At 35.0% G+C, this 26,711-nt stretch overlaps 1 protein-coding gene across 1 annotated transcript in view; it reads right to left on the bottom strand.

Moving 5' to 3' along the window:
• Positions 1-1,988: 1,988 nt before the first annotated feature.
• shrb (charged multivesicular body protein shrub) overlaps positions 1,989-26,711 on the bottom strand; it is a 72,920-nt gene continuing 48,197 nt past the window's right edge. Inside the window, 3 exon segments of the mRNA XM_090389703.1 lie at positions 1,989-2,941; positions 14,357-14,448; positions 23,302-23,422. Of these exon segments, the coding sequence (XP_090245829.1) occupies positions 14,387-14,448; positions 23,302-23,422 (183 nt within the window). The 3' untranslated portion in view covers positions 1,989-2,941; positions 14,357-14,386.

The following is a 26,711-nucleotide window of genomic DNA, read 5'->3' as shown; positions in this document are numbered from 1 at the left end:
TGTATCACCAGAAAACTTAGACATTAAGCCTAATATACCTTCATCAATGTCTTTGATATTGTAAACAATGGGCCCAGCACTGAACCCTGCAGAACTCTACTAATAACATTGCCAACCGGGCTAGCTGGGTGAGTAAAGTGCCTGCCTGGCAACCCAAAGGTCGCGGGCTCGAATCCTGCCTCGGGCTTGGATCAGAGTACTGCAAAAACCTTGGGAGGTGCATTATGGCCACAGAAGCCGATGCGCCAACAACTAACTAAAACAAAAAACTAATAACATTAGTCCATGAAGAGCAGTGATAACTCATTGATAACTATTCTGGCTTCCATTTAACCATATCAGTAACTTGCCCTTAATGCCACATTGCTAGTTTGTAGAGCAACATTTCATGTGCAACAATATCAAAAGCCTTCCTGAAATCCAAGTATACGATGTTAAAATTGTTTTCTGCCTCCAGTTCCTTGTCACTGCATCAAAGTAATCTATCAGATTGGGTAGATCTGATCCATGCTGATTGCAGTATAATTGCATAACTGTCTAGATGGTCCTATATTACTTCTTTAACGCCAATTAAAGCAAAACTAGCACACCTAATGGATAACTTGTTAAAAGTAAGCAGAAATTTGCAGAATTCTTTAAATTTAATGACTAAACCATTTCACTATTTACAAAAAATTTAAAAAAAAAAAAAAAAAAACAGATAAACTATGTTTATAACAGTGAGATGGAGAAGGGGGTCAGAAAGACAGTCTCAATCACAAATCTGGAAAGTTGCAAGTTTATAGCTATCTGAACACACCATTGACTGTGGTAGTGAAAAGAATTTTGCTCTTAGGAGATGAAAGTTCTGATCACATATTCCCATCTGATTTGTTCCATTTGTTATTGGTTTTCTCCAAGGTAGTCACTGATTAAAGACTTGGCACTGCCTATCTCAATAAACCCACTACTACCCATAATGCTGTGCACAAACCCCTATGATTGTGCCTTTTGTTAGGTTGCTAATGTCACCTGCCTTTCCTATGGCGACATTATACTAGAAGCACCACAGCTATCCTTTGGGTATTGTGCCATGTGATCCCGCACATTATAGGCAATTTCATTTGTAATGTGAGATAAGTAAATATTGGAATCCTGGATTCTCTAATTTTTGGAGCAGTTTATGCTGTCTGCACCATAAAGAAACATAAGCAGAATCTTATTTCTTAATTATAACTTGCACAAGATCTGAATATACATGTTTCAAAGAGGTCAATTATTTTTAAGAAACAAACCATATGAAGTAGCTATAACAATTGTTGAGTGTTATTATATTAAAACCACTCTTATACCACTTGAAAATTAATACTATACTTTATTAGGCTGTTTGCCTATATTACTATGATGTTTTAGGTATCTTACCAATACCCATCATCAGACAAAGCTGTTGGAGGAACAGAAAAGCAGAGTTACAAATTTGAATAGTTTACAATTACCAATATTACAATTACAATTTATAAAGTATGGTTGTAAAGTAATTTTCTGTTCCCCCAACATTTTTGTCTGATGATGGATATCAGTAAAATACCAGAAATGTCATATTAATGTATAGTAATGTAGGGCAAACAGCCTAATAAACTATAGTATCAATTTTCACATTGTATAAGATTGGTTTTAATATAATAATAACCTTAATGGAAAACAACTATGTAGCATTCTTCCTTAACTGAATTTTTGAGTGTGTTAAAAAATTATTTTCAAGTTGGCAACTGCAGAGAATAAGCAAACTACTACATCTAAAAGCATTTCACATTTCTTATAGTAAGAAATGTTTCAAAAGAACAAAACTGCACACTGAGTATGGAATGAATGCTATATTTATTGTAGAACTACAAGGCTAGTTTATCTGATATACAGACAAAGCAAAACAAAGTAAAAATAAAATTCTTAGGAAATCAATTCTCAGTACTACAGGACTCAAAAAATAAAACTGTGCACAAAGATATTTTTAAAGTTAAACTTTTATTTATATGTAAAAACAAAAGTACTGTCATGATTTGCCAAGATATTTATTAATTCTTTGCTGTCTACATTCAAGGAAGAAATTTACAGTGTTAGATACATGAATACTGTACATCAGATCAGGCACTGATGATATTCTAAGTGTAACAGTGTGTACAAATTTGGAGTGTGTCAAAATATGCTGCTGAACAAAAATTAAAATAAATGTAATACATAACATAATTTTATACACTGTGAATTTATTTTTTATTAGAGCAAACCTATATACAATTAGGGTGAAATATTCAAATAAGCTCAAAAATTAGATATTATTTAATAACAACCCAACCTTTGGTCAGATATGACAATTATTTGTGCAATAGGGGAAAAAAAAAAAAAAGATTCTACTAACACTATTTTGTTATAAATTTGGTAAGATTCCTATTTTGAGAACAGAATGTCACAAGCTCAAGTTTCAGCTGACCTGAGTAAGCATTCAAGTGAATACAGTACATTATTTAGTTGCCAGCATTATTTGCAGATGATAAAAGTTAACATAATCTCATTTTCCTCTTACTTTTCATTACACTTGAGATCCAATTCCAAAGGTAACTGACAAATTTGTTGTTAGTAATAATTTTAATACTTTGTTTTCAATCAGTTCATAATTTTAAATTATTTTTTTTTTATTTAAAAGCACAAAATATTTTTCATAAAAAATTTAATGCACAAAGTCAATTACAAATTCTGATAACATGCCAGCATACATAATACTTATTGCATGTGTGATATAAAAAAAAATTACACAGGAATTTATTAAAAGAAACTAGTGTTCTGCCAATAATTTAAGGTACTTTATTCTGGTTCAATAAATTTGAATGCAGTAATCAAATAAATGAAGTACTCCAAGCAAGGCCAGAAACACAAAATGCTGATATATATCTTCCATAAGTCAATTCTCCTAGAGGAAGAAAGTTAAAAATAAATAAATAAATAAGTATATTAAAAAGTAAAATATTAAAATGTTTCCAAAAGATAAAATTAAGACATTAAAAAGTGAATTTAGTTAAATATTACAAAATACTTTTATTTATACTACTGTTTCTCAGCCCATGAATACTGGCCCACTGTTAGACCAACAAGAAATTTGGAGATAAAAAAAAAAAAAACCCACATCTTAAATATATAATTTAAGAATTAAAATAATTTAATGATTTGCAAGAAATTTTTTGAAGTTTAGGAGGGCTGTATTAGAAAGGCTGTCTGGAATAGTTTTCATACATAAAGAACTACTACAAGCATTTGTTTTCAAGAAAAAATTCATTAAGAAATTTCATTCATAAATGAACTATGGTATATTATTTTCATCATGTAGTTTTGAACTCATTACCAGTTCAAAAGTACAGTGCTACTGGAGTTATATATGACTTTACAACCCCAGTGACACATATACCAATCAACAATTATAATCAAATAACAGTCACCATCTATATTTGGATTGATTTTGGGTTTTGTGGCTGTGAAACCAAACTTTGTGAAATCATGGTCTGCACAGACATTTCTGGTTTCATGTGATTGGAACTATTAAAATTCAATTTTGCAAGAAATTATTTAGATTAAATGAATGCATAAGATTTTCTTTCTAGAAAAATTATACAAATTTTTTGCTATAAAAAATTTAAAATATCTGACACCATATTTATTGAGCACAATATTGAGTGAATAAAGTTCAAATGTATTTGTGAAGCCTGTAAAAAATGTTTTACTTTCATTGCCGAAGAATGTTTTACCAAAAAAGCAAACTGCCAACAAAACGTTGCAAGGCTTGTAAAAAAGGTTGTTTACAAAATCATAAACAACAGAAATGGGTAAGGTGGGTATGCCATATGGAATCAATACACCACTACTATCATCAATTTGTCTAAAGATTTTCCCAAAATTAGTGTGCCCTAGTATATGGTTCCCCTGTTTCAGGGGAACCATAGCAAAAAAAAAAAGAAGAAAAAAAGAAAAATGAAAAAAAGAAAGAAGAAAAAAAGAAAGAAAAGAAAAAAAGAAAAGAAAAGAGCTTTCCACAGGTATTTCCATCCATGCATGCTGCACTGTCCATAATTCCATCCATTAATTTCGCTGTCCATAATTCTGTCGCATTCCTGGGTGGGTAGAGGATCCAAAGCTCAAACGGACCTTTCCATAGCATCCCAAAGATGCTCCACAGGGTCATGTCCGATGAACTGGGAGGCCATTCCATCATGGTAAAATCTGCAGAATGCTCTCGAGCCATGTTCATGTCACTGCTGCTCTGTGGGGAGGCACACTGCCCTGCTAGAAGAGTCCATTGCCCTGTTGGTGCATGATGACCTTGAAGGGATGCAGATGGTCTGCAAGGATTGACACGCAGCCTGAACCATTCAGAGATGCATCTAGACGTACCAAAGGTCCCAACGCGTGCCAGTTGAACACACCCCAGACCATTACTGACCATCCACTTGCCTGAACAGTTCCTTGTTGATATGATTGGGTGCATAGCTTTATGTGGTTTCTGCCAGATATGCACCCTCCCATCTGCTCAAAATAATTGGAAATGGGACTCGTCGGACCAGGAGACGTCTCCAATCATCCACGGTCCAGTACTGATGTTCTTTCGTCCAGTTGAGGCATAGAGTCCTGTGTCATGGTGTTAGCAATGGGACTCTGGTGGGTCGACGGCTCCCATAACCTATTATGGCTAATGATCGCCTGATGGTCTTGGTGGAGACATTTCTGGCACCACCCTTGTTGAAGTCTGCAGTGATTTGTGCCCCTGTCACTCGCTAGTTGGCTAAAACAATGCAAGACAGACGTCAACAGCCACATTCATCCACCACCTTTTTCCGACCACAGCACGGTCCACAATGAGTTGTTATTCTGGAAATGGCATATTCCTGATACTCTTGATACTGTCGAATGGGGATAGTGCAATTTCTGTGCCACCTCCATGATAGAGTGACCCATGCGTCGGGCAACCACTATTGTCCCTCTTTCAAAGTCGGTCAACTCATGACGTTTATCCATAGTGACATCGAATTACCATCTACATGAATGAAGTGTACCTAAATACCTGCCAAACAGTGAGTTCGTCCACTAGCGAGGGAGGGGGTGACAGTGCTGCGTTGCCCAGGAACCAGGTATCCCATGAATTCTGTTCTTTCAGTGTATATGCATTACCTTCTGCACAAGAATATCATTTCATTTTGAATTCTGGTTAATTTGCATCAATTCTGCTTCAAAGATTGAGATGCAGTTTTCACACCATATGATACAGCTAAAGTCAAACAGTACTCTTACAATGGATATCAAGCAAAAAGCTTAAACAAGTGAATTTTGAGAAAAAAATTAATTTTAGAGAAATATAAAATGGAAAGAAATGTATCATTGCTCAAAAATTACTATTCCAAATAATAAAAAACATGAAATTAGCATTAGCATTAGTAGAGGCATTTGATGCAAGAAAGCAAGCTTATGCAGCATCAGCCAAAAAAAAAAAAAAAAAAACCCCACTTCCACTTCACCCCTCTGTTCGTTCAAAATACCTGTCCAGCTGAGCCTTAAACTTATTTAGGCTATCAACTTCCACTACAAGGGATGGAAGTCTGTTCCACCAACCAACCACCCGCTGGCTAAAGGCAAATTTCCGCACGTCTATCCTACATCTGTCTTTCCTCAATTTGAATTTATGCCCTCTCAGGTGATTATTCTGAGCTAGAGGAAGAATCCCATCAGCATTGAGCATGCTCAAACCATTCAAGGCTTTATACACCTCTATCAGATCACCTCGCTGGTGCCTAGTCTCCAGACACTGTAATTTGCAAAACTTAAGCCTTTCTTCGTAAGAGCACCCCTTTGTTCCATTCACTAATCTTGTTGCCCTTCTCTGTACTCGTTCCAGCAGCTCTACATCCTTCTTGAATGTAGGATGAAATGCACTTCTTCCAGCAAACACAAGCATCAAGGGGTTATACAAAGCATCAAATTTCATTTTCAAAAATTCATTTTCTTAAAATGACGTCACGAAAGAGACAAAAAGCTGCACAATAACATTCTGGACACACTAGAAAAGGCATGAAGCAGAGTACTGAGATCATCTGTGATGCTTTTCATTATGCAGGATTTAGTACAGAAACTCAAAGCATTGATTCTGTAGAATAAAGAAAATTTGCCTTTATCAAAATTGATGCTTAAGGTACAGATGGTGATGGCATAATAACAGTGCAAATTTTACAGACAGCAATTGCTCCAGAAAAACCCTTCTGCTGAAATGACAGACATTTAAAGGTGTCCCAAATCTCTAGGGAATGTGACATATCTGAGGGAACAGTTATAACCGTCCATGAATATTTGGGGATGACTAAGGTCAGGACAAGGTAGATCCCCAGATTTCTGACCCATGTGCAGAAGCAATTCAGAGTATGGTGTTGAGGAAAATTTAGGAAGGGATTCTGAAACTTTCGTCTCTAGAATTGTTAGGGGTGACGTAACATGGGTTCATCACTGGAATCCTGAGACCAAGCAAGGATCAATGCAAAAGAAGACAAGGGTTTTCCCCCAATTCAAAAAATTTTGGACACAACCTTCAGCTGGCAAGATTATGGCCACTATTTTTTGGGATGCTGAAGGAATTTTGTACATTCGCTACTCGGAATGCAAGTAGACATCACAGGGGGAGTCATATGCATCCCTACTATACAACCTAAGGGACGTCATAAAGGAAAATCGGAGAGTTAAACTTTCCAGAGGTGTGCTGCTTCTTCAGGACAATGCACCAGTGAACAGGTCATATGCTGTTGTTGCTGATTTGAGAGACTCTGACTTTACAGAACTTACCCATCCACCTTATGGTCCAGATCTGGCCCCCAGTTACTATTTCCTGTTCAGACACCTCAAGAAAACTTATGTGGGCATCGCTTTTCTGATGATAATGAACTGAAGTCAGCTGTTTCTGCATTCTTTGATGGACAGGACAAAGAATTTTATTTGTCCTGTTGCCAACCCCATTGCCAACAAAATGGAACAAGTGTATTGAAGTCAAGGAGAGTTGCATTGAAAAATAAAACCAGATTTTTGAATCTATCTCATTTCTTTCATAGGGAGGTAGGTAATTTATTGAACGTCCCTCGTATACAGAAAGTAATTGATCCATAAATGTTTTTCAAGCTGCTTCTGCATATCATAACATACATCATCTGGTCCTGCTACACTCACCTTAGAAGGAAAGGACCATATTTAATTCTTCTATCATGAAAGGTTTGTTTTAATGGCTCAGTTCCTAGGGGAAAATTATTCTACATTTCATCTTGCCTTTAAAGGTCATGAAATCTTTGGAATATGATGTTTTTACAGAAATACTAGCAACGGTTTCAGCTATTGTCTCTGGGTTTTTTATTTTTAAGAATTTGCTATTAGGTTCCCCTGATGGTCTAAAATTAGAGGATGGTAAGAAATATATTTGCTCATTACTTTGCAGATTATCATAAACAACCACAGTGCTTTCACTATTAAGTGAAACCTATCTAAAAGGACATTTTTTAGAGGCATTAGCATAAAGTGCCTATTGTCTTTGCCATGCCCGTCTGTCCACCTGCATATAAATTATCTTGTAAACAACCAACGTGCTCACTACCTAATGTCAGCTTTTTAATTATGCATATCATTAAATTTGAGAGGTCTGTAACTGGGTGGAAAAAATTGCATAACTGAAAAATAGCATAGTGACTACAAACTGGAAGAATACTTATAAAAAAACTAGAAGACACACCCAATCATTGGAAAACTTCTGATTTAGTTCTAGTCTAGCAGTCAGGTTATTTAGGTATGCTAGTCTAGTTATTAAGATCATATATTGTGAAAATTGTGAAAACTGCTGCCCACTTCTATGTTGAATTTTCTGATGACAATTGGTATGAAAATTTCAATGAAATCTTCATTTTCAGCATTGCTGAGATTGAAAAACCCAAATGAAGTGTGACAAGCATCACCATCATGTTAGTAAAGAAACTTCAAGTTGTGCTATTGTGTAAAAAATACGACATATTTAAATTATTTTTAATTACATTATTAGACTGCTTTGCTATAGTATTAAGACAAGTAATTAAAACCTTAGTGGGTTTTTTTTTTCTTTTAAGTCATTGTTTCATATTCCTATCTGTATGAAAAAAAAAAAAAAAAAAAAAAAAAAAGTAAACGTTAAATAACCTGTAATTTTATTATATAATCTATTAAGCAAATAGTAAGGGCCTACCACAATATACTAATTAGAAAAATTTCGATATTCTAGATGCATATAAAAAAATTGAGTCACATTTGGCAACAGTTAAATGTGAATGAGTGAACATGTTACCAAAAGAAAGTTAGCATTAGCATTAGCATTAGTAGAGGCATACGATGCAAGAAAGCAAGCTTATTCAGCATCAGCCAAAAAAAAAAAAAACCCACTCCCATTTCACCCCTCCGTTCGTTCGAAATACCTGTCCAGTTGAGCTTTAAATTTGTTTAGGCTATCAACTTCAACAACAAGTGATGGAAGTCGGTTCCACCAACCAACCACCCGCTGGCCAAAGGCAAATTTCCGCACATCTATCCGACATCCGTCCTTCCTCAATTTGAATTTATGCCCTCTGAGGTGATTATTCTGAGAAAGATGAAGAATCCCATTGGCATTGAGCATGCTCAAACCATTCAAGGCCTTATACACCTCTATCAGATCACCTCGCCGGTGCCTAGTCTCCAGACTCTGTAATTTGCAAAACTTAAGCCTTTCTTCGTAAGAGCAACCCTTTGTTCCATTTACTAATCTTGTTGCCCTTCTCTGTACCCGTTCCAGCAGCTCTACATCCTTCTTGAAATGAGGCCTCCAGACCTGTATACAGTACTCAAGATGTGGCCTAACCATTGCCTTATACAAGGGAATAATCACCTCCTTATCCCTGCTAGAAAAATTCCTGTATATCATTGACAAGACACCATGAGCTACTCTTGCAGCTCGTCTGCACTGCTCAGAGAACTTCATATCTCCCTGCACAATTACCCCCAGGTCCTTTTCATTCTCCACCACTGTCAGTGCAGTACCGCAGAGTTGATACGTTGCTCTGGGGTTACTGTTTCCCATATGTAGTACTTTACATTTGTCAATGTTAAACTTCATTTGCCACCTCTCAGCCCATCTGTTCAACCTTTCCAGATCCTGTTGCAGCAGCATAGCGTCAGTAGTGTCCTTAACGACCCTGCCAACCTTTGTATCATCTGCAAACTTGGACATTAAACTTGATATCCCATCATCAATATCATTCATAAACACCGAAAACAACAACGGACCCAACACTGAACCTTGAGGAACTCCACTAATAACATTAGTCCACGTTGAGCAGTGTCCATTGATTACCACTCTCTGTCTTCTGCCACTCAACCATCCCCTTATCCATAGTAGCAATTTGCCTCCAATGCCACACTGCTCCAATTTGTGCAGCAGTCTTCCATGTGCAACAGTATCAAAAGCCTTTCTAAGATCCAAATATATAATATCAAAGTTATTCCCTGCATCCAGTTCTTTTGTGACTACATCATAGTATCCAATCAAATTGGTCAGGCAAGACCTGCCCTTAACAAAACCATGCTGCGTCTGAGCTATAACTGAATTCTTGTCTAGATGATCCTGCAGTGCTTCTTTAACCAGTGCCTCCATTAATTTACCTGGAACAGAAGTTAAACTAACAGGTCTATAATTACTTGTGTCAGCCTTTGATCCTCCTTTGTGAATTGGGGTTACATTTGCACATCTCCAGTCTATGGGTACCTCCCCTGAGTCCAAAGAAGCTCTCATAATTATGGCTAGGGGTTTGCATACTTCCTTTGCTGCCTCCTTTAATATAACTGGATAGATCCCATCCACCCCAGGTGCCTTTTTTATGTTTATCCTCAACAATCTCTCCTCCACTTTCCTCTCAGTTATTACAAAATCATCCAGCTCACTGCCAATGTTTACTTTACCTACATCATTCTCCTTCCTGAATAACTCCTCATGCGTGAATGTAGATGCAAAATACTCGTTTAGATTGTTAGCCACCTGAGCAGGATCCTCAACTGTTGAACCATCAATATCCAGTGGACCAATCTGATTCATCCCTTTCCTTCTCGAGTTCAAGTATGTAAAGAACTCTTTTCTGTTTTTCTTTGCATCCTTTGCCAAGGATTTTTCGTAGTCTGCCTTTGCCTGCCTAATCTCCTTTGTGACTTGGTTACAGACCAACTTATATCTATCATAGGCTTCCATGTCACCCATTAATTTATATGTATCCCATGCATTTTTCTTCTCTGCCACATGTCTCATTAGTTCATCTGACAACCATTTAGGCCTAAACCTTGAACAATATTTCTTAGTTGGTATGTAAAGCCTGGTAGCCTCCAAGATTAGTTCCTTGAATGCTTCCCATTTAGAGTTTGCTGTTGGTAACATCATCAGTTGGTCCCACTGTACAGAATTTAAATACTGTCTCAGACCATCATAGTCGCCTTTACGAAAACAAAAACCCTTCCCTTTACCTCTGATGGTAGTTACCTCCTTGAGTAAATCCCACTTCAACACACTGTGATCACTGCCACCTAGTGGTTCATTTATCTGCAGGTTCTTAATGCACGAAGAGTCACTACTGATAATCAGATCAAGAGTATTGCTCCCTCTTGTTGCCTCACGAACATGCGATGTAGAAAACAATCATCCAATAAATCCACAAAAGCCTTGCTAGTGTGCGAGTGACCAACCCACAAATTCCAGTCAATATCTGGGAAATTAAAATCCCCCATTATAAGACTCTCTGATTTACTGGCCCACTCTATTTCCCTGTACAATATCTTATTATACTCATCAGAGTCATTAGGCCTATAGCACACTCCTACTCTCAATTTTGATTTCCCTATGCTTATGTCACACCAAACTGATTCGGCACTGCCCTGTCCATTGATGTCAACTGGCTTCACTTCCTTGGACTTTATGTGTTTCTTAATTAATAGCATAACCCCTCCTCCCCTCCTGTCCTGTCTATCCTTTCTATACACATTGTATTCCCCAAATCCCCAAAAGTTGACATGCAGGGTTAAATATCTTGCTTCAATATTTAGTGAGGCTTTTGATACTGGAGTTGATGTTTCTTTCTATTGGTACTGAGATATACTTTACAATTATTATCCCCTGGTTGCTAAGTTTATTATAAATTCTTCATAAATATGCAGAATATCCTATTCAGATATAACTCTCATGGTGTACCTTAAGTTCCACACATTACTATTACAAAGTTCATGGCCTTCAAAAGTTCTTATTGTTTGATGCATGCTATGTGTATTATGATATCTTATGTTTGGTCTCTAAGCAGGCCAAGGAAATTCTACCAACCCTTCCAAACATTTCTGCAAAAAAGAAACATGACATTTTACTGATGATTTGGTCTTCTGCTGAATGAATAATGAAAAGTATTTTTGTAGTAAAAGTCTCCATTCTTGGTCTTTTTTTGAGGTCTTCTTTGTGCTTTCAGAGAAGACCCAGAAGGAGTAAAATTTATATTGCTCCTCTTTCATTCTTTAACATTTTCAGGAGCAGACATGGTGATCTATGTTTTTCATATGTGGGCTCTGGGAAATATGTATACAAGTCAACCTTTTTAAGGTCTATTTCAAGTACATTTCAAATAATGTATCCTTTATGTATGAACTGTCTTGAAATTTTTTCAGTATGTGCTGCCATCACTTATCTGTGTTTCCAACTAAGGGCAGACAGTTTTAATAGATAACAGCATGAAAACAGATTTGAAAATCAGAAAAAACATACCTGTCAAACACTGTTGTCTGATTTTGGCTTATAAACTTACAAAAGCTAAAAAAAACAAAAATTTCCTAGAATTCGGACCCAGAAATTGATGAAATCAAATTATCCAATACATAAATACAATACAACCCGGCATAACATCGATGTCAGGGACAACTTTAACACCCATGTTATAGTCAAAATTTAAAATTTAGCCAGATTAAATTTTTTTTTTTTTTTTTTTTTTTTAACATGAAAACATGACTAAAATACTATCTATTAAGCAAGCATTTTATCTGAACAAATTTCATTCTGAAGGGTTTTTTTTTTTTTTATACTTTTTGCCATCAGTGGACAAAATGGGTTAAATGTTATAAATGCCAAATGAACTGTTACTGTACTTTCATTTAATAATTTATGTTTTAAAATAAAAATATTAAACAATAAATCATATACTTTAAAAAAAAATTTCATGTAATCATCAATTTCTCATGATTCTATGATTATTTACAGAGAATCCAACTTACAGTATAATCCATAAATAGAAAATAACAAACAACTTAGCCAAAAACTAATGGTTGTCTTAGCTGAGTGGTCATAGACAGTGATTAAAAAAAAAATAATAACAAAAAATAAAAAAAATCTCTCACAACAGATACCCCTTAAGTTATGTAATTAAGCTATTCCTGGAAATCATCACATAGGTAAAACCAACATCTTGGAAATCATTTTCCATACAAATTAAGGTAACAAAGCTGGGTTACATTCTAGATCAGACTATGAGACTTCCAGCCCCCACCCAAGGATGTATTACTCTGGGTTATATATACATAACACAAGTGAATTTTACAGTTCTGCAGTATAATTACAGAGAACTACACAGTAGCAAAAATAAAATTTATACAAACTGTCCAATTCATGCACACTTTGCATTATGCCTTTAGCATTTTTACCATTCAAAACATGTTTTTATCCTTAAAAAGAATATCACATGCTGTTGTTTACAGATATTTATAACTAAATATATCACAACTGACAAATACAGTAACTGGTTCCCCTCTCAGAAGAAAATGTTTAGCGTCCTGTGAGCAATTATGCTTAATCAATGTATTTTTTTTATTGCATCTCTGAGGCAAGACAGGGGAGAAACTGGACACCTACAGTAATTACTATTGGATAACTACTACTGTTCACAAAAATTTAATAATCTAATTTGAGATAATATACTGCAGAAGAGAATACAATAGCTTGGTAGTCCACATTTTGGAAACCATTGCAGTAGCTGGTTTTGCTGTGGGATATAATTTGTTTCTGATAGAGTCTACTGAAAAATTTGTGTTAGCAATAAACTGCATTTTTATACCCTTCTTGGAGGACACCATCAACGCTTGCATTGTATCCAAAACCAGGAATGTTATATGAGGTTGTACTGTAGATATAAGAGGATAAATTAAATTAAATTTTACATTAATAATTAGTAATCATGTCAAAATAACAAAATATTAATAATAAAAGCATTCATGTACAAAGGTGGCATTTTTGCAAAAACTCAATTTCATAACCTCATTCTATACACATTCAGAAAACAATTGTGAAAGGGTTAAGCATACTAAGACAGATCTTCTCTTACATTACTGGCCCCATTATATGGATGCACAGTGGTATTGTTTAGTGACTAGAGCTTTTGAGTTAGTTTGGCTAATAGAAACAAAACGGAACCAACTTTATATTTCTTTTATGCTATTAGTGAAATATTATCCAAAATCAACTTTTTTTTTTTTCAGTTTATACATATACATTAACAATGAAGTACATACAGTGCCATGATGCATGGTTTAAAGCAGTAGTTTTCAACCGGGGTGCCACAACAACATTCCAGGGGTGCCACATAATTTGGTTTTAGTTACTTAAACTTACTAGTTTTTTAATTTATATGTTTATTTCATTATAAAAAGATGTACGGTATCTTTTTAATTTTGTGGTGATCTATAATCAATGTTTACTTATTACCTCTATATAAAGAATAAAATTATTATATAGTGTATATATGTAATTTGTATTATGAAATGTAATTTTTATAATTATATTATTGTAATAACTATCATATAATATATATTTTTTTTAATATTATATATATACAGAGAGAGAGAACTGGATCTAACAGGTAGAAAATTAAGTAGGGGTGCCACAAAATAAAATAAATGACTTATTGTATTTAAAATACAATAAGTCATTTATTGTATTTTAAAGAAACATTATTGTATTTTATTGTATTTTAAAGAAACAAACATTAATGTTGAAAACCACTGGTTTAAAGGATGAGAAGATGGATGATACTTGTTGACATCAGACTAATTTCTGATGATTGTAATTTCAGAAATTCGTGCAAAGGATGGGTGCAAGATAATTAAGTTTGGGGACCTCTGGCTTAGAGAAACCTTCCAGATAGTAAAAGAACGAATAGGGGAGGTGGGGAAGTTCAAAGTATTTTATTGTATTTTAAAGAAACAAACATTAATGAAAAGTACAATACTTGCAACAACTTACACTATACACATTTCTCTTTCAAGCACTACATTAAGAAGCCCAGGCTGCTAACTCTCTCATGTCAGCATCCTCTTCTTCGACTTTTTCTTTGTCTAAAAGAAAATACATTCTCAGTATTACATTAGAATTAAAAAAAAAAAAAAAAAAAAAAACTGTATAAAGGAAATTAAATAAAGCACTGCCAATGTTATTTTATTACCTATGCAAGAAATAGATGAATTTGACAAGTATATCCAAATCTAATTGATCCCACATTAAACATTAACAATAGCATTCTATAATGTGCATTCTCAAAAACAAATGCATATCAACAAAGATATGAGAAAGCTGTTAGATCAATGCTGAAATTTCATAATAAAAATATTAAATTATGAAATCAGCTTAAAAATTACAATGTATTTGTAGGTTGTGTTTAAAAAAACATTTCAAACTAACATGAACACCACAATAAATATATAACTGTAATAGCTGGTATATAAATTGAAGGTAGTTTTTTTTAAAAAATGAGATAAACATACTGCTACTTATTATAGTATTTGTTTTAATTAAAATAAAATAAGAAACTAAAAATTTTACATGTTGACTAGGTGGCCATTAATGCCATTGTGGAATCCCTCTCTTTATGCTTATTCCTTCTTCCCATATGATTCTTAGTATGCCCAAAAGTCATACAAATGAAATACTCAAATTCTAAGTAAAAAAGTTAACTTTGAAAAAAATAAAAATAACACACACACACACACCCACATTGCTAATGTTTCAAGTGGAATGAAAAGAGGTGAGGGAGATGCAGTGGTAACATCCAACTTAGCAACTGCTCAATTAGATTTTAGGTTATGATAGGATGTATCATTTCATTTTTTACAAGCTTTTGTTTTGTGCTGTACCTAGCTAATGCTGCTAACTGCACATGCCAATCTTATTGTTTACAGCTTAAAGAGTATTTAAATATTTCAGGCAAGTAGAGAAATAGGGGGAAGAGAAATACAGAGGAGTAATTGATACTGGATTACTTCATAGCAGCTACTGAATAAGAATTATCTGATCAAATACAAATTTAATCAGATTCTGGTAAAAATGCAATCTATACTAAATCTAACTGAATAAATATACAAAACCCAATTACTCTGGTAAGGATATACTGCTGGGTCAGAGTTAAAAAAGAAAACCATTACTATGAGGTCATATGGGGAAAAAGAATAGATAAACAAAGCACCCTTCCAGTATCCTAACAAGAAATGATAAACTGATCTTTCTCTCTGGTATGCAGTGGAAAAAGTACCAAAATTTCAGGTTTGCAACCTCATTTAGAATGGCTGATTTGGTATGGTTATGAGAGATCATGTGGGTCCATTCAGCCATCTGGCAGGAAAAAGTCAGAATTTATAGTTTTGCCACTGCTGATTACTTTTTGGTGTGTTCCAAGAATATGAGAAGTGGTTATCAGGTAAAAAGTTAAGTACTAGCATATATTGGTTATCCAAAACAAAAGACTTCTGAAATAAGCCAGTGGGTACAGACAAAACAAAACCATACCTGCAGAATAGATAACAATGCCTACTGAGTGAGTTGTAAGTACCAGTGTCAAGGTTCTCAATGTAAAGCAGGAATGGTGTCAGCAGTTTGCATACTATGAACAATGTTGATACAGTCCAAATGTGCCCAAGGAATAGGTGGGGGTGCAATTTTTGAGTGCAGAGGGTGAAATCCAGGAACATTCATTATATGTTTTTTGTTGGCTGATGCTGCATTATGTAAGCTTATGCAGCATCAGTATACAAAAGAAAGAGAGAGAGAGAGAGAGTATAACATTAATAGACACTGGAGTAATAAGAGGAATATTTGAGTAATTATAGACATGGGTTACTATTATGTAGAGTAGAAGACACCCAACGACCATAAACAAATAAATAATTGTAGAATATTAGGTAATTGATGTGGCTAGTGGTGTGAGAGAGAGAGAGAGAGTATAACATTAATAGACACTGAAGTAATTATAAGAGGAATATTTGAATAATTATAGACATGGGTTACTGCTATGTAGAGTAGAAGACACCCAACGACCATAAACAAATAAATAATTGTAGAATATTAGGTAAGTGATGTGGCTAGTGGTGAGCAGGTAGTATAATAAAACCATAAGTCAAAAATAGTGGAATAGGACCGGAAATAGAAGTCAAATAATAAGTCAGTTTGTACCTGCAAAAATAAAAGTAAAATCAAAATATCAAAAAATAATATACTAAAAGTACTTAATATTGCAAATTCGATGATTTTAATGTCTTTCTCAAGGGTCAGCCATCAAAACCAAGGAAAATGCAGCAAGCAGTAAAGTCTGTTTCTAACATGAAATATAGGCATACAATACACACAATAACCAAATTATTATATAAGCTAGGAAGTTAGGTTAATCGTAGCAGACAGTGTACAGAATGCTGGCGTATATTCCATGGCTGACTCGACAGAGGCGGTGAAATGACAAGTAGTAAAAAATTACTAAAAGCCCAAGGCAAAAGATAACAGTAAAGGTTGAAATTTATGTTTATATTAAATATAATATAAACAAAGTTTGAAGCAATAAAGTGAGAGAAACAGCTAAACAGATGGAAGTGTAAAGAACACAAGGTGCCAAAACTAGTAGAAGAAAATTTTCTTTTTATTTTCTTTGTTATATATAATTAATATAATATTGTTAATAAAAGTATATAAATAATTAAAAAATGCATTGATAAATTAAATATAATATAACATAAACACAAAATTCTCTCCTACTAGTTTTGGCACCTTATGTTCTTTAGACTTCCACCTGTTTAGCTTTTTTTTCCTCTCTCTTTATTACAGCCAGGCCTCGCATAACGCGAGTTCGATTAACACGTTTTTCAGTTACCACTATTTGAAAAAATATACCACTTTTCACTTTACACGATGCAAATTTCCAGTTAACACGATCTTTTTTTTTTTATGCGATAGTTGAAAAATATTTGAATCGCACGTTAAGCTCGGACGGACAATAAACAAACGTTTGCCTGCTGCCCGCCTCAGTGTGTTCCATCAACCATCGGAAGAAGACGTGTTACTTGTTTGTCTCCCGCTAATAAAGTCAATGCAGACTTGCATTTAAAAATTCAAATTTTTAAATGAGCCAGATGAAAATCTTACCACGAAGGAGATAACAGCAAAAGAACTAGATGAAATCTTTCGTATCACAGAGAACCTCAAACCTTTTGTTTGAGGTTCTCTGCGATATTTAATTCGCCAGGGCCAGGAGAAGATTGTTGTCAGCTATCGGAAATTGATTGATGAAAAGAGAGTCAACACTGTTCAAATATTTCCGCAACAGTCATTTCTTCATTGTGTATTTTATGTCAGATGTTACCAAACTTTCTCGGTTCGTGGCGCCCTTAAGTGTCTCAGTAATGTTTTCACGGCGCCCTTAGTGTCCCAGTAATTTTTTCACGGCACACCCAGACCAAAAAAATACCTAACAGTTCCGTTTAGTAGTTAGGTCCAAACAACTTAATAAGAAATGTTGAAACTGTGAACTACCTAGAGCTAGTAGCTCGCGCAGTGTCCGACAGATGTCGAGTATCGCTGTGTTTCCCTCGAAAATTTAAAATATTCTGCGGCCCACAGTTTGGGAACCGCTGTTTTATGCAATACACATTTAATTCCATAATTATTTTCATCATCTTTTACATTGTATACAGTTAAAAAGGTATTTTTAAAATTCTTTATGGACATTCCAGAAGGTCCAGGCCCAATTATAATTTTTCCTATTGATTATTATATTCGATTAACACGTTTCCGTTTTGCACGATGCGCTCGCGGGACGAATTAATTGCGTTAATCGAGGCCAGCCTGTACTTCAACATTTGCATTTGCCATATAACTTTTATAGCATAATTAGCCTATATCTCCATATATGTCACTTTTGCTCATTTTATCCAAACTATATATATATACAAATATATACTGGTGTGCGAAACTTAAAGACCAACACTATTTCTAAAGGATACAACCACAAAATCTTTACTTAAGGTACTCTTTACTGATGAGAGTAGATTCAGTCTCAGCAGCGATTCTGGACATCAAATAAAGTAAAATGTTTCATTTTACTTTATTTGTCGGCTGATAAAGAAAAAGTCTTCCTTGTATAAATTGACCTTAATACAGTCGTTTCCGGTTATTTGGGACACATCGGGACTAGTGCATTTTGGCCCGATTAAGCGGCTGCCCCAATTATCCCAAGTTTCACGTAAATAGTTAAAAATACAATGTACCCCTCCCCCCTTACAATCAAATCACATTACGACGAACTCACCATAGTAAAGTACTGTTCACCATACGATGTCTAGTAAGCGCCGGTCATTGTGATCACGTTCATGAATTGAATTTTAATTCAATTAAACAGCGATTCTAATTAGTGAAAATAGGATATTAAGCACAAATTTACTCTTTATTACCTTACCAATTAAAAAATTAAATGATACGTGAAATTCGGAAGAATATACGTGAAAATCGGAATAATTAATATGCACTGTAATATGTACATACTAACTAAACTAGTTGACATTTCTGTTCACTGACATTTGTGGATGGGGGTTAAAATTTAAAACAGTAAAAAGATAAGAAATCAATAACAAAAAACATGGCACACACAAATTGCAAGTAACACAATATGCGCCGCAAGTGAGAACAGGGTAACGAGTTACAAAGATTTAAAAATAGGAATGAAGAGAAGATTCTGAAATTATTTTTTTTATATGATTGAAGATTCCATGGAAGTGTAAACACATTTCACCATAATAACCTACAGAATTCCAATTGTCGGTATTATCGCAAATTCAATAAGATCGAGTTTACTATTCCTTTATGATAGATTGCACTAACAGAAAAGCCCAATAAACAGGTGACTGCTAATTGTTTTTATTGTTTTATGGTTGTGACCTCCAGAAATCCGACCGAACTACGTGGTACGGTCGGAGACAATCGCAGGGTAATCTCCAGTGCTGAGGTCTCCTGCCCCGATTAAACAGCATTTTGTCCCAATTAAGCGAAGTAAACCCCGGCTATTTTCTCAATTGGTTTCTGTTTTTTAAGATTTGCCCCAAATAAATGGCTGCCCCAATTAACCGGTGACCCAAATAAGCGGAATCCACTGTATTACTAATATTAAAAAGTTTTCAGAAAGTTAGTTCATTTCACAAATAAGTTTGTTCCATTAGATGGGGAAAATAATGATGCATTGATGTAGATGAGGAAAATGTCATAAGGGTAGACCGTGAGGCATGCTTTTAAATGGCAGGATATACACAACTCCTTAATGCAAAAATGCCTCAGCAGTGTTCCCAGCACACACTGCTACTTAGAATCCATCCGACTACAGATGGCAGAATAAAGGCAGAAAAATTACACTCGTTTACAGTATCTGGGGTTTGAGTAAAAGTATGTGGCAAGTTATTTATGCATGTTTACTGATTACTAAACCGAAGCCCGTTTGTTTCTATCACAAAGATTTTTCACAATTCATTAACAAAATATTACCTAGGCAAATGTGTACATAACTATAGTTTCAGCAATGGTTTACAAGTTTTATACCCCTATATTCGTATTCAGTATCAAATATTTGCCTCAAATACAACAGATTGTGCATGTTTAACCGGTAACTACACACACTGCAAGGTAGCCAACCTTGACCCAGGAAGGTAGACGGCCCCTGCCCCGCTCTTCCGCCCCATCTGTGATTTTATTTTCTGAGTGGAGTCTGGGAGACTCCTGTGTGTAGTTATGGGTTAAACTTGTCTGAGCATGCACTCACTTGTTTGTACAGTCCACTCAACCACAGAGCCTATATAAGTGGCACATTCCTTATGCGGTCACAGTACTCCTGTAAAAACCGTTGTGAGCTCTCACTGTGTGTTAGTTTTCTTTTAGTATGGCAACCAGAAAGTGTATAAACAGTCACGACATATTTTGTTACACATGTGGTTGTCTTGTTCCTGTAAAGCAGAGGCAAAATATTACCGATTTTGTAAAAAAAAAAAAATCTTATTATGCATACTTTGACATAAAACTAGGTGATCAGGATAAATCGTGGGCACTGCATAAAGTATGCTATACATGTCGAACATCTTAGAAAATGGATGTCAAGGAAAAAAGGTGTGCTTGCCATTTGCTATTCCTATGGTGTGGTGCAAGCCAGTAAGCCATGCTGAATGTTACTTTTGTGTATGTGACGTTAAAGGTTGCAATTCAATAAAATAAAAAGGACATCAAATATCCAGATCTACCATCAGCCATAAGACCGGTTCCGCACGGACCTGATCTGCCTGTAAAACCTCCACCAGAAACTTTGGAGTCCACATCTTCCACCGAAGCAGAAGCTAAAGAGGTTAGTGAAGAGGAATGTTATCAACCAGAAAATATTTTAATGTCACAGCAATTCACGCAAGTCAAACTGAATAATTTAGTAAGGGGCTTAGGTCTTCCAAAGTATGCTGGCTGAAATTCTGGGATCCAGACTTCAAGCGAACTTACTTGCTCCAGGTACATCATTTTCCTGGTACAGAAATTGTGAAAGGGAGTTTATACAGTATTTTTCACAAGGTCCTCTCGTATATTGCAGTGATATCGCTGGTTTAATAAGTGCCTTAGGAGCTCCATCATATGTTCCTAGCGAATGGAGACTATTTATAGACTCTTCTAAGACTAGTTTAAAAGGTGTTCTCTTGTATAATGGAGATAAGTACACATCTGTGCCAGTTGCTCATTCAATCTACTTAAAAAAAACTTATGACAATCTAAAGTTGCTTCTGGAGAAAATTAAATATCAAGATCATGAATGGCAACTATGTGGAGACTTAAAAGTGTTATGTATGTTGTTGGGGCAACAGGGTGGGTACACTAAAATGCCATGCTTTATTTGTGAATGGGATAGCAGAGCTAAAACGCTGCACTGGACAAAGAAGCAATGGCCTCAGAGGCACAATCTTATACCGGGGTCAAAAAATATTGTGCACAAAAGTTTGGTGAAGCCATATAAAATACTTTTACCTCCACTGCATATCAAGTTAGGCATAATGAAGCAATTCGTTAAAGCATTGAATAAGGATGGCAACTGCTTTAAGTACCTTTGCAGTAAATTTCCCAGTTTATCTAATGCAAAACTTAAGGAGGGTATCTTCATTGGTCCCCATATTAGAAAATTGGTTTTAGACTGTCAGTTTGAAACTATTATGACTGACATTGAAAGGGAAGACTGGATTGCTTTTAAAAATGTAATGGAAAACTTTCTAGGAAATCATAAATCACAGGATTATGAGAAAATTGTTCAAAATATGCTCGAAAAGCTTCACAATTTAGGTTGCAATATGAGCATCAAAATTCACTTTTTGCATGCCCATCTTGATTTTCCCCCGAAAATCTTGCACAGATGAGCGAAGAACAAGGGGAGAGATTCCATCAGGACATAAAGGAAATGGAGCAGAGGTACCAGGGAAGGAGGAATACAAGCATGATGGCCGACTACTGCTGGTGTTTAAAAAAGAGAGAAACCTGGCACTGTACATAAAAGAAAAACAATTAAACGATTTTTTCAAACAAAGAGATGAAAGTCTAATTAATGAAAGTTTCAGAATTTTGATTAATACTTGTTAGTATTTACATATTTTTTGATATATGAAAATGTAATCCTATCAATCTGTCATTACTAAATACAATAAAGTTATATACTTTCGTAAAAAACAATACTTTTTTATTTCTTAAACTGTAATGTATCTGGATGTGATAGAAAAATATCTAAGTCATATTTGAAATCACAGCAACATATTTCGGCAGTAGGACCTATTGAAATTCAAACCCCAGTGAACAAACTTTAATTTGTAAACTAGTGTTATTCATTGGCCAATCCAGATGCTTCCTAGAAGCATGTAGATTGACTAGTGAATAATTATCATCAATGTCCAAATGACAATTTCTTCCAACAGCTTGGACCTTATATCATTGTTCTGGGCATTACCTCTGTTTTCCAAACAGTGTCAATAGATTGGTCACTATTAATCCAAGAAATTCTGTAGAGAGAAATTCTGCAGGTTACAGAGAAGTTAGCCATGATTGCTTTAATGATCATCACTTGTATTAATACAGAAGTTAATTTAAATTAAGTAATGCAAATTATGTCACGTTGTTGAAAAACAGTCATTTATTAATTCATTAATTATTCACTCTGATTTCAATTAAAATATAAAGGCAATTTGAAGCCTGAAATATCCTCCAGTCACTAAGCAAAGAAAATGCAGTTATTTCCAAAACAACCAGAGATAATGAATGCTGCTTTTTCAGAATGTAGTGTAATTTGTGTTATTTCCTATTAACGCTTAGTATACTATTTTTAGTAATGAGAACAGGTTCTTGTTTTGGAATAGATTTTTGTCCATTTCCCTGCTTAAATACTAAATGACTTCTAACAGCATTAATCCTTCCCTGTTGGTTGCTGACAATCGATATCACAGAAACATCGTATCATCTTCATATCATTACTTAATCATATGTTGTCTAATTAAATCAACCTTTATTTATTGTATCTCAAAGTTTAGTCATAGCTGTTAACTAATTATTTTAAAGCAACAAACACTTCTGGCTTTTGGCCATTCTATTTGGATTTTTAAGAATATTTGTGATTACTTTTCAGGACTAATCTTATTTACTGAATGTTTTTTCTCTACAGAATTTCAAAAGTGAACATTCAATTATAATCATCGTGTGTGTGTGTGTGTGTGTGTGTGTGTGTGTGTGTGTGTGTGTGTGTGTGTGTGTGTGTGTGTGTGTGTGTGTGTGTGTGTGTAACAGTTTTTCAGGAACACTTTGGTTGTGGTAAATTGGGGATGCCTGTAAGCTTTCAAAATAATTATACAAAAACAGCAGGATAAAATGTTTGTGCAACTTACTTGGACGACCAGGTTCTGTTGTAGGAGGAGCAGGTAGGTCTACTGCTGCTGGCCCAACATCTAGAAGTTTATTGTCTAGTAACTCCTGTTCTAATTCTTCCAGCTCTTTAGAGAGTTCATCCTGTTAAAATGAAGCATGTATAAAATTATATATAATTTTTTCCCTAATTAGAAAATCAGAAAATAAAAAAAAATTGACAATTACAGTGGCAGACAAAAAACTGCATCACCTTAAAAAAAGTAACATTTGTAGTGAAAAGTATAAGATATTGTTTGATTACAGTAATTTTGTTTCTCACAAAGCAAAGCAAAGGTATTGCATCAGATAACACTTCTATTGCATTAGACAGTAATTGCAAGGTATTGCATCAGCAATTTCTATAAATACGGCGTTGGTATCCTGTTTTGCACTCATTAGTATCCTGTTTTGCAAAGGTCTAAGCATGGCTCCATATATTCAGTTGACACCAAGAAAAAAAAAAAAAAAAAGTGTAGCTGTTGCTTTGTCCCAGGAAGGGCTTTCTATGCATGCTATCGCTGATAAAATAGGCTGCCACCAGTCAACAGTATCCCAGGTGCTGAAATTAAAGTGTCAAACAGGTTATGTGAAGAGAAGACCTGGATCAGGCCGTAAGAGAGTGACTACACCTTCCCAAGATCGATATTTGAAATGGCTATGCTCCTGATCTAAAACTGCACTTTGAGATGGCCTCTGGTGTTGAAACAAGTGCACAAACTATCCAAAGACTACTTCTGGAATGTGGTCTGCATGCCTATCGGCCCAAGAAAAAGACTTTATTGACCCAACAAATGAGGAACAAGCGACTTGCTCAGGCTAAAACGCATGTTTCATGGACAAAAGAGCAATGGGACACAGTCATCTTTTCTGACGAATCGAAATTCAACCTGCATGGCTCGGATGGGAAGAGATGTCAGAAGACGAAAATCTGAGGCATACCATCCTGATTGCATAACACCAACTGTAAAGTTCCCTGCCAGTCAAATGGTCTGGGGATGCATAACAAACAAAGGGGTGGGGCAAATTAGGTTTATTAGCAGAACAGCGAATGCAGAAACCCATTATTAGGGATCGCCACACAGACATCGTAAACTGCATTTTTCAACAGGACTCAACACATTGCCACACAACAAAAGTGGTAAGTTTTATGCTATTTAGATTTAATGAGTTTGTCTTCTTGCTCACAAGGCTTAAAAAACATACATACACCAATGTTTTCCCTTGTTTATCTCCCTTAAGGTGCAGTCATGCCTCAGAAATGCTGGCATTACAGTGTTGGACTTGCCCAGCAACAGTCAGATTTGAACCCTATTGATAATTTCCGGTACAGAATGTCATCTGAAATTGCTCAGAAGAAGCCAACAAGTAAGATTTAGCTGCAAGAGAGCATTGTAAGGGTGTGGTACCATGAAATTGGGCAACCGTATATGCAGAAGTTGATTTACTCTATGCCAAATCGTTGCAAGGCTGTAATTGCAGCTCGAGGAGAAACAACAAAATATTGAGGACTTACTTTACTGATTTACAGTACATAATACTATTAAGTTAAACTTGTTATTTCAGTTTGTACATGTAAATGCAATAAACTGTATGTTTGATTGTCATGATTGCACTTGCATGATTTCTCATATTTCCATTAATTACACATTTTACCATTTGGGAAGATATATTAATGGCAATTAAGGTATATCAGGTGGAGCCTTTTTATTGGATTTCATTCACAGAGATATATCCCATCTAACAAATGCATTTCGAACATTTCTGCAACCCACAATGCAGCACAAAACACACTATTTGCAAAATTCACAAGTGTTGCAGTTTTTTTTTGTCCACCAATGTATTTAATTTTAAATTATTTAATAAATAAAGAAAAAAATTTATAGATTTTTTTTCAATTGTACAATATGCAATTTCAATTGTAAATATTGTAAGATTACATAATCCTGAAAACCTCAGAGCACACTAACATTCAACATTCTAAGATTAAACTTTTACTAGAATTTTAAAATTATACTTCGACTAAAATTCTACATTTCTCACTAAAGTTGACCAAAATAAAAGGTTTAAAACTGCTTAAATCTGAATAAAATAATCATAACATTGAGGAAAAGCACAAAGTCCTTTCTCTGATATACAAGAGATGAATTTTAAAAAATTTGCAATTCATGTATTTAAAAAAAAAAAACAGTTTCAGTTAATCTGTTCCCATGAAGATTACAGTTAAGGTTTCAGAAAAGGTGATAGTCACTGGGGTCTAAATTTGGGTTGCAGTGGGTGGCTTAGCTGCTCTTAATGTTCTTTAATGACATGCTGAACAACTCCATACCTATTGTCAGTATATCCTGTCATTTAAATTTGATAGAATTCCATAATTAACCTAATGTAGTACAGGTGACCCCAGCTTAATGCTGATAATTCGTTCCAGAAAAACAGAGTGCTAAGCGAGCACTGTATTCCCGTAAAGTAACATATGTATTTGTGAGTCACAACTCACAAATAATAAATGGTAGTGAAAAGACGCCAAATGTCAGTCAAAATATTTAATATTGAAAATCTATACATATAAAATATTCTCCATTACATACGTATATAATTATGTGGTAAGTAACTACACTACATATCAAAATTAAACTTAAAATGCCAATTAAAATCATGAATATATTAATCTGATGGCACTGGGCTGTCGAGTTTTCGCATCTTTGGTAATTATGGGTTGTACTTTGGCCCTCTTCCTAGTAAACTAAAAGGGGTTTTACTTTAAAATTCCCCACAGTGTTACCACTCAACAATAAAGTGCACCGATCCTTTGCTGCTTTGAAGCCTGCCATGTTTTTTCTTCTTCCGATATGAAACTTCTTTTAGGCATTCGTTTCCAAAAAAGTCCTGTTGCATCTATATTAAAAACTTGTCGAGAAGTATAACATTTTATAATTGTTATTAGCATTTGCATTAGTTGAGGCATATGATGCAAGAAAGAAAGCTTATACAGCATCAGCCAAAAAAAAAAAAAAAAAAACCCTTCCCGTTTCACCCATCCGGTCACTCTAAATGCTTGTCTAGTTCAGCCTTAAATTTATTTAAGCTATCAACTTCCAGAACAACAGATGGAAGTCTGTTCCAGCAATCAACTACCCGCTGGCTAAAGGCAAACTTCCACACATATTCTACAACTGTCTTTCCTCAAGTTCTTAATCTGAGCAAGCAGAAGTATCCCGTCAGCATTCAGCCTGCTCAAACCATTCAAGGCTTGTTTGTTATTTGGTTTTTAGGAGCATTAGCAACTAAGGCCATATTGCTCCGGGGATATACAGTGGTCATTAACTGACCTTTCTGCATCCTCCATATTTGGTGGTCATGGGCTCAAACCCAGGTCTAATCAAGAAGCGTGTGT

This window comes from Mastigoproctus giganteus, chromosome 2 (genome assembly GCF_048544385.1).
Source record: "Mastigoproctus giganteus isolate SK-2022 chromosome 2, ASM4854438v1, whole genome shotgun sequence".
NCBI classification, from domain to species: Eukaryota; Metazoa; Arthropoda; class Arachnida; order Uropygi; family Thelyphonidae; genus Mastigoproctus; species Mastigoproctus giganteus.
This window is presented reverse-complemented; position numbering and strand designations above follow the sequence as displayed.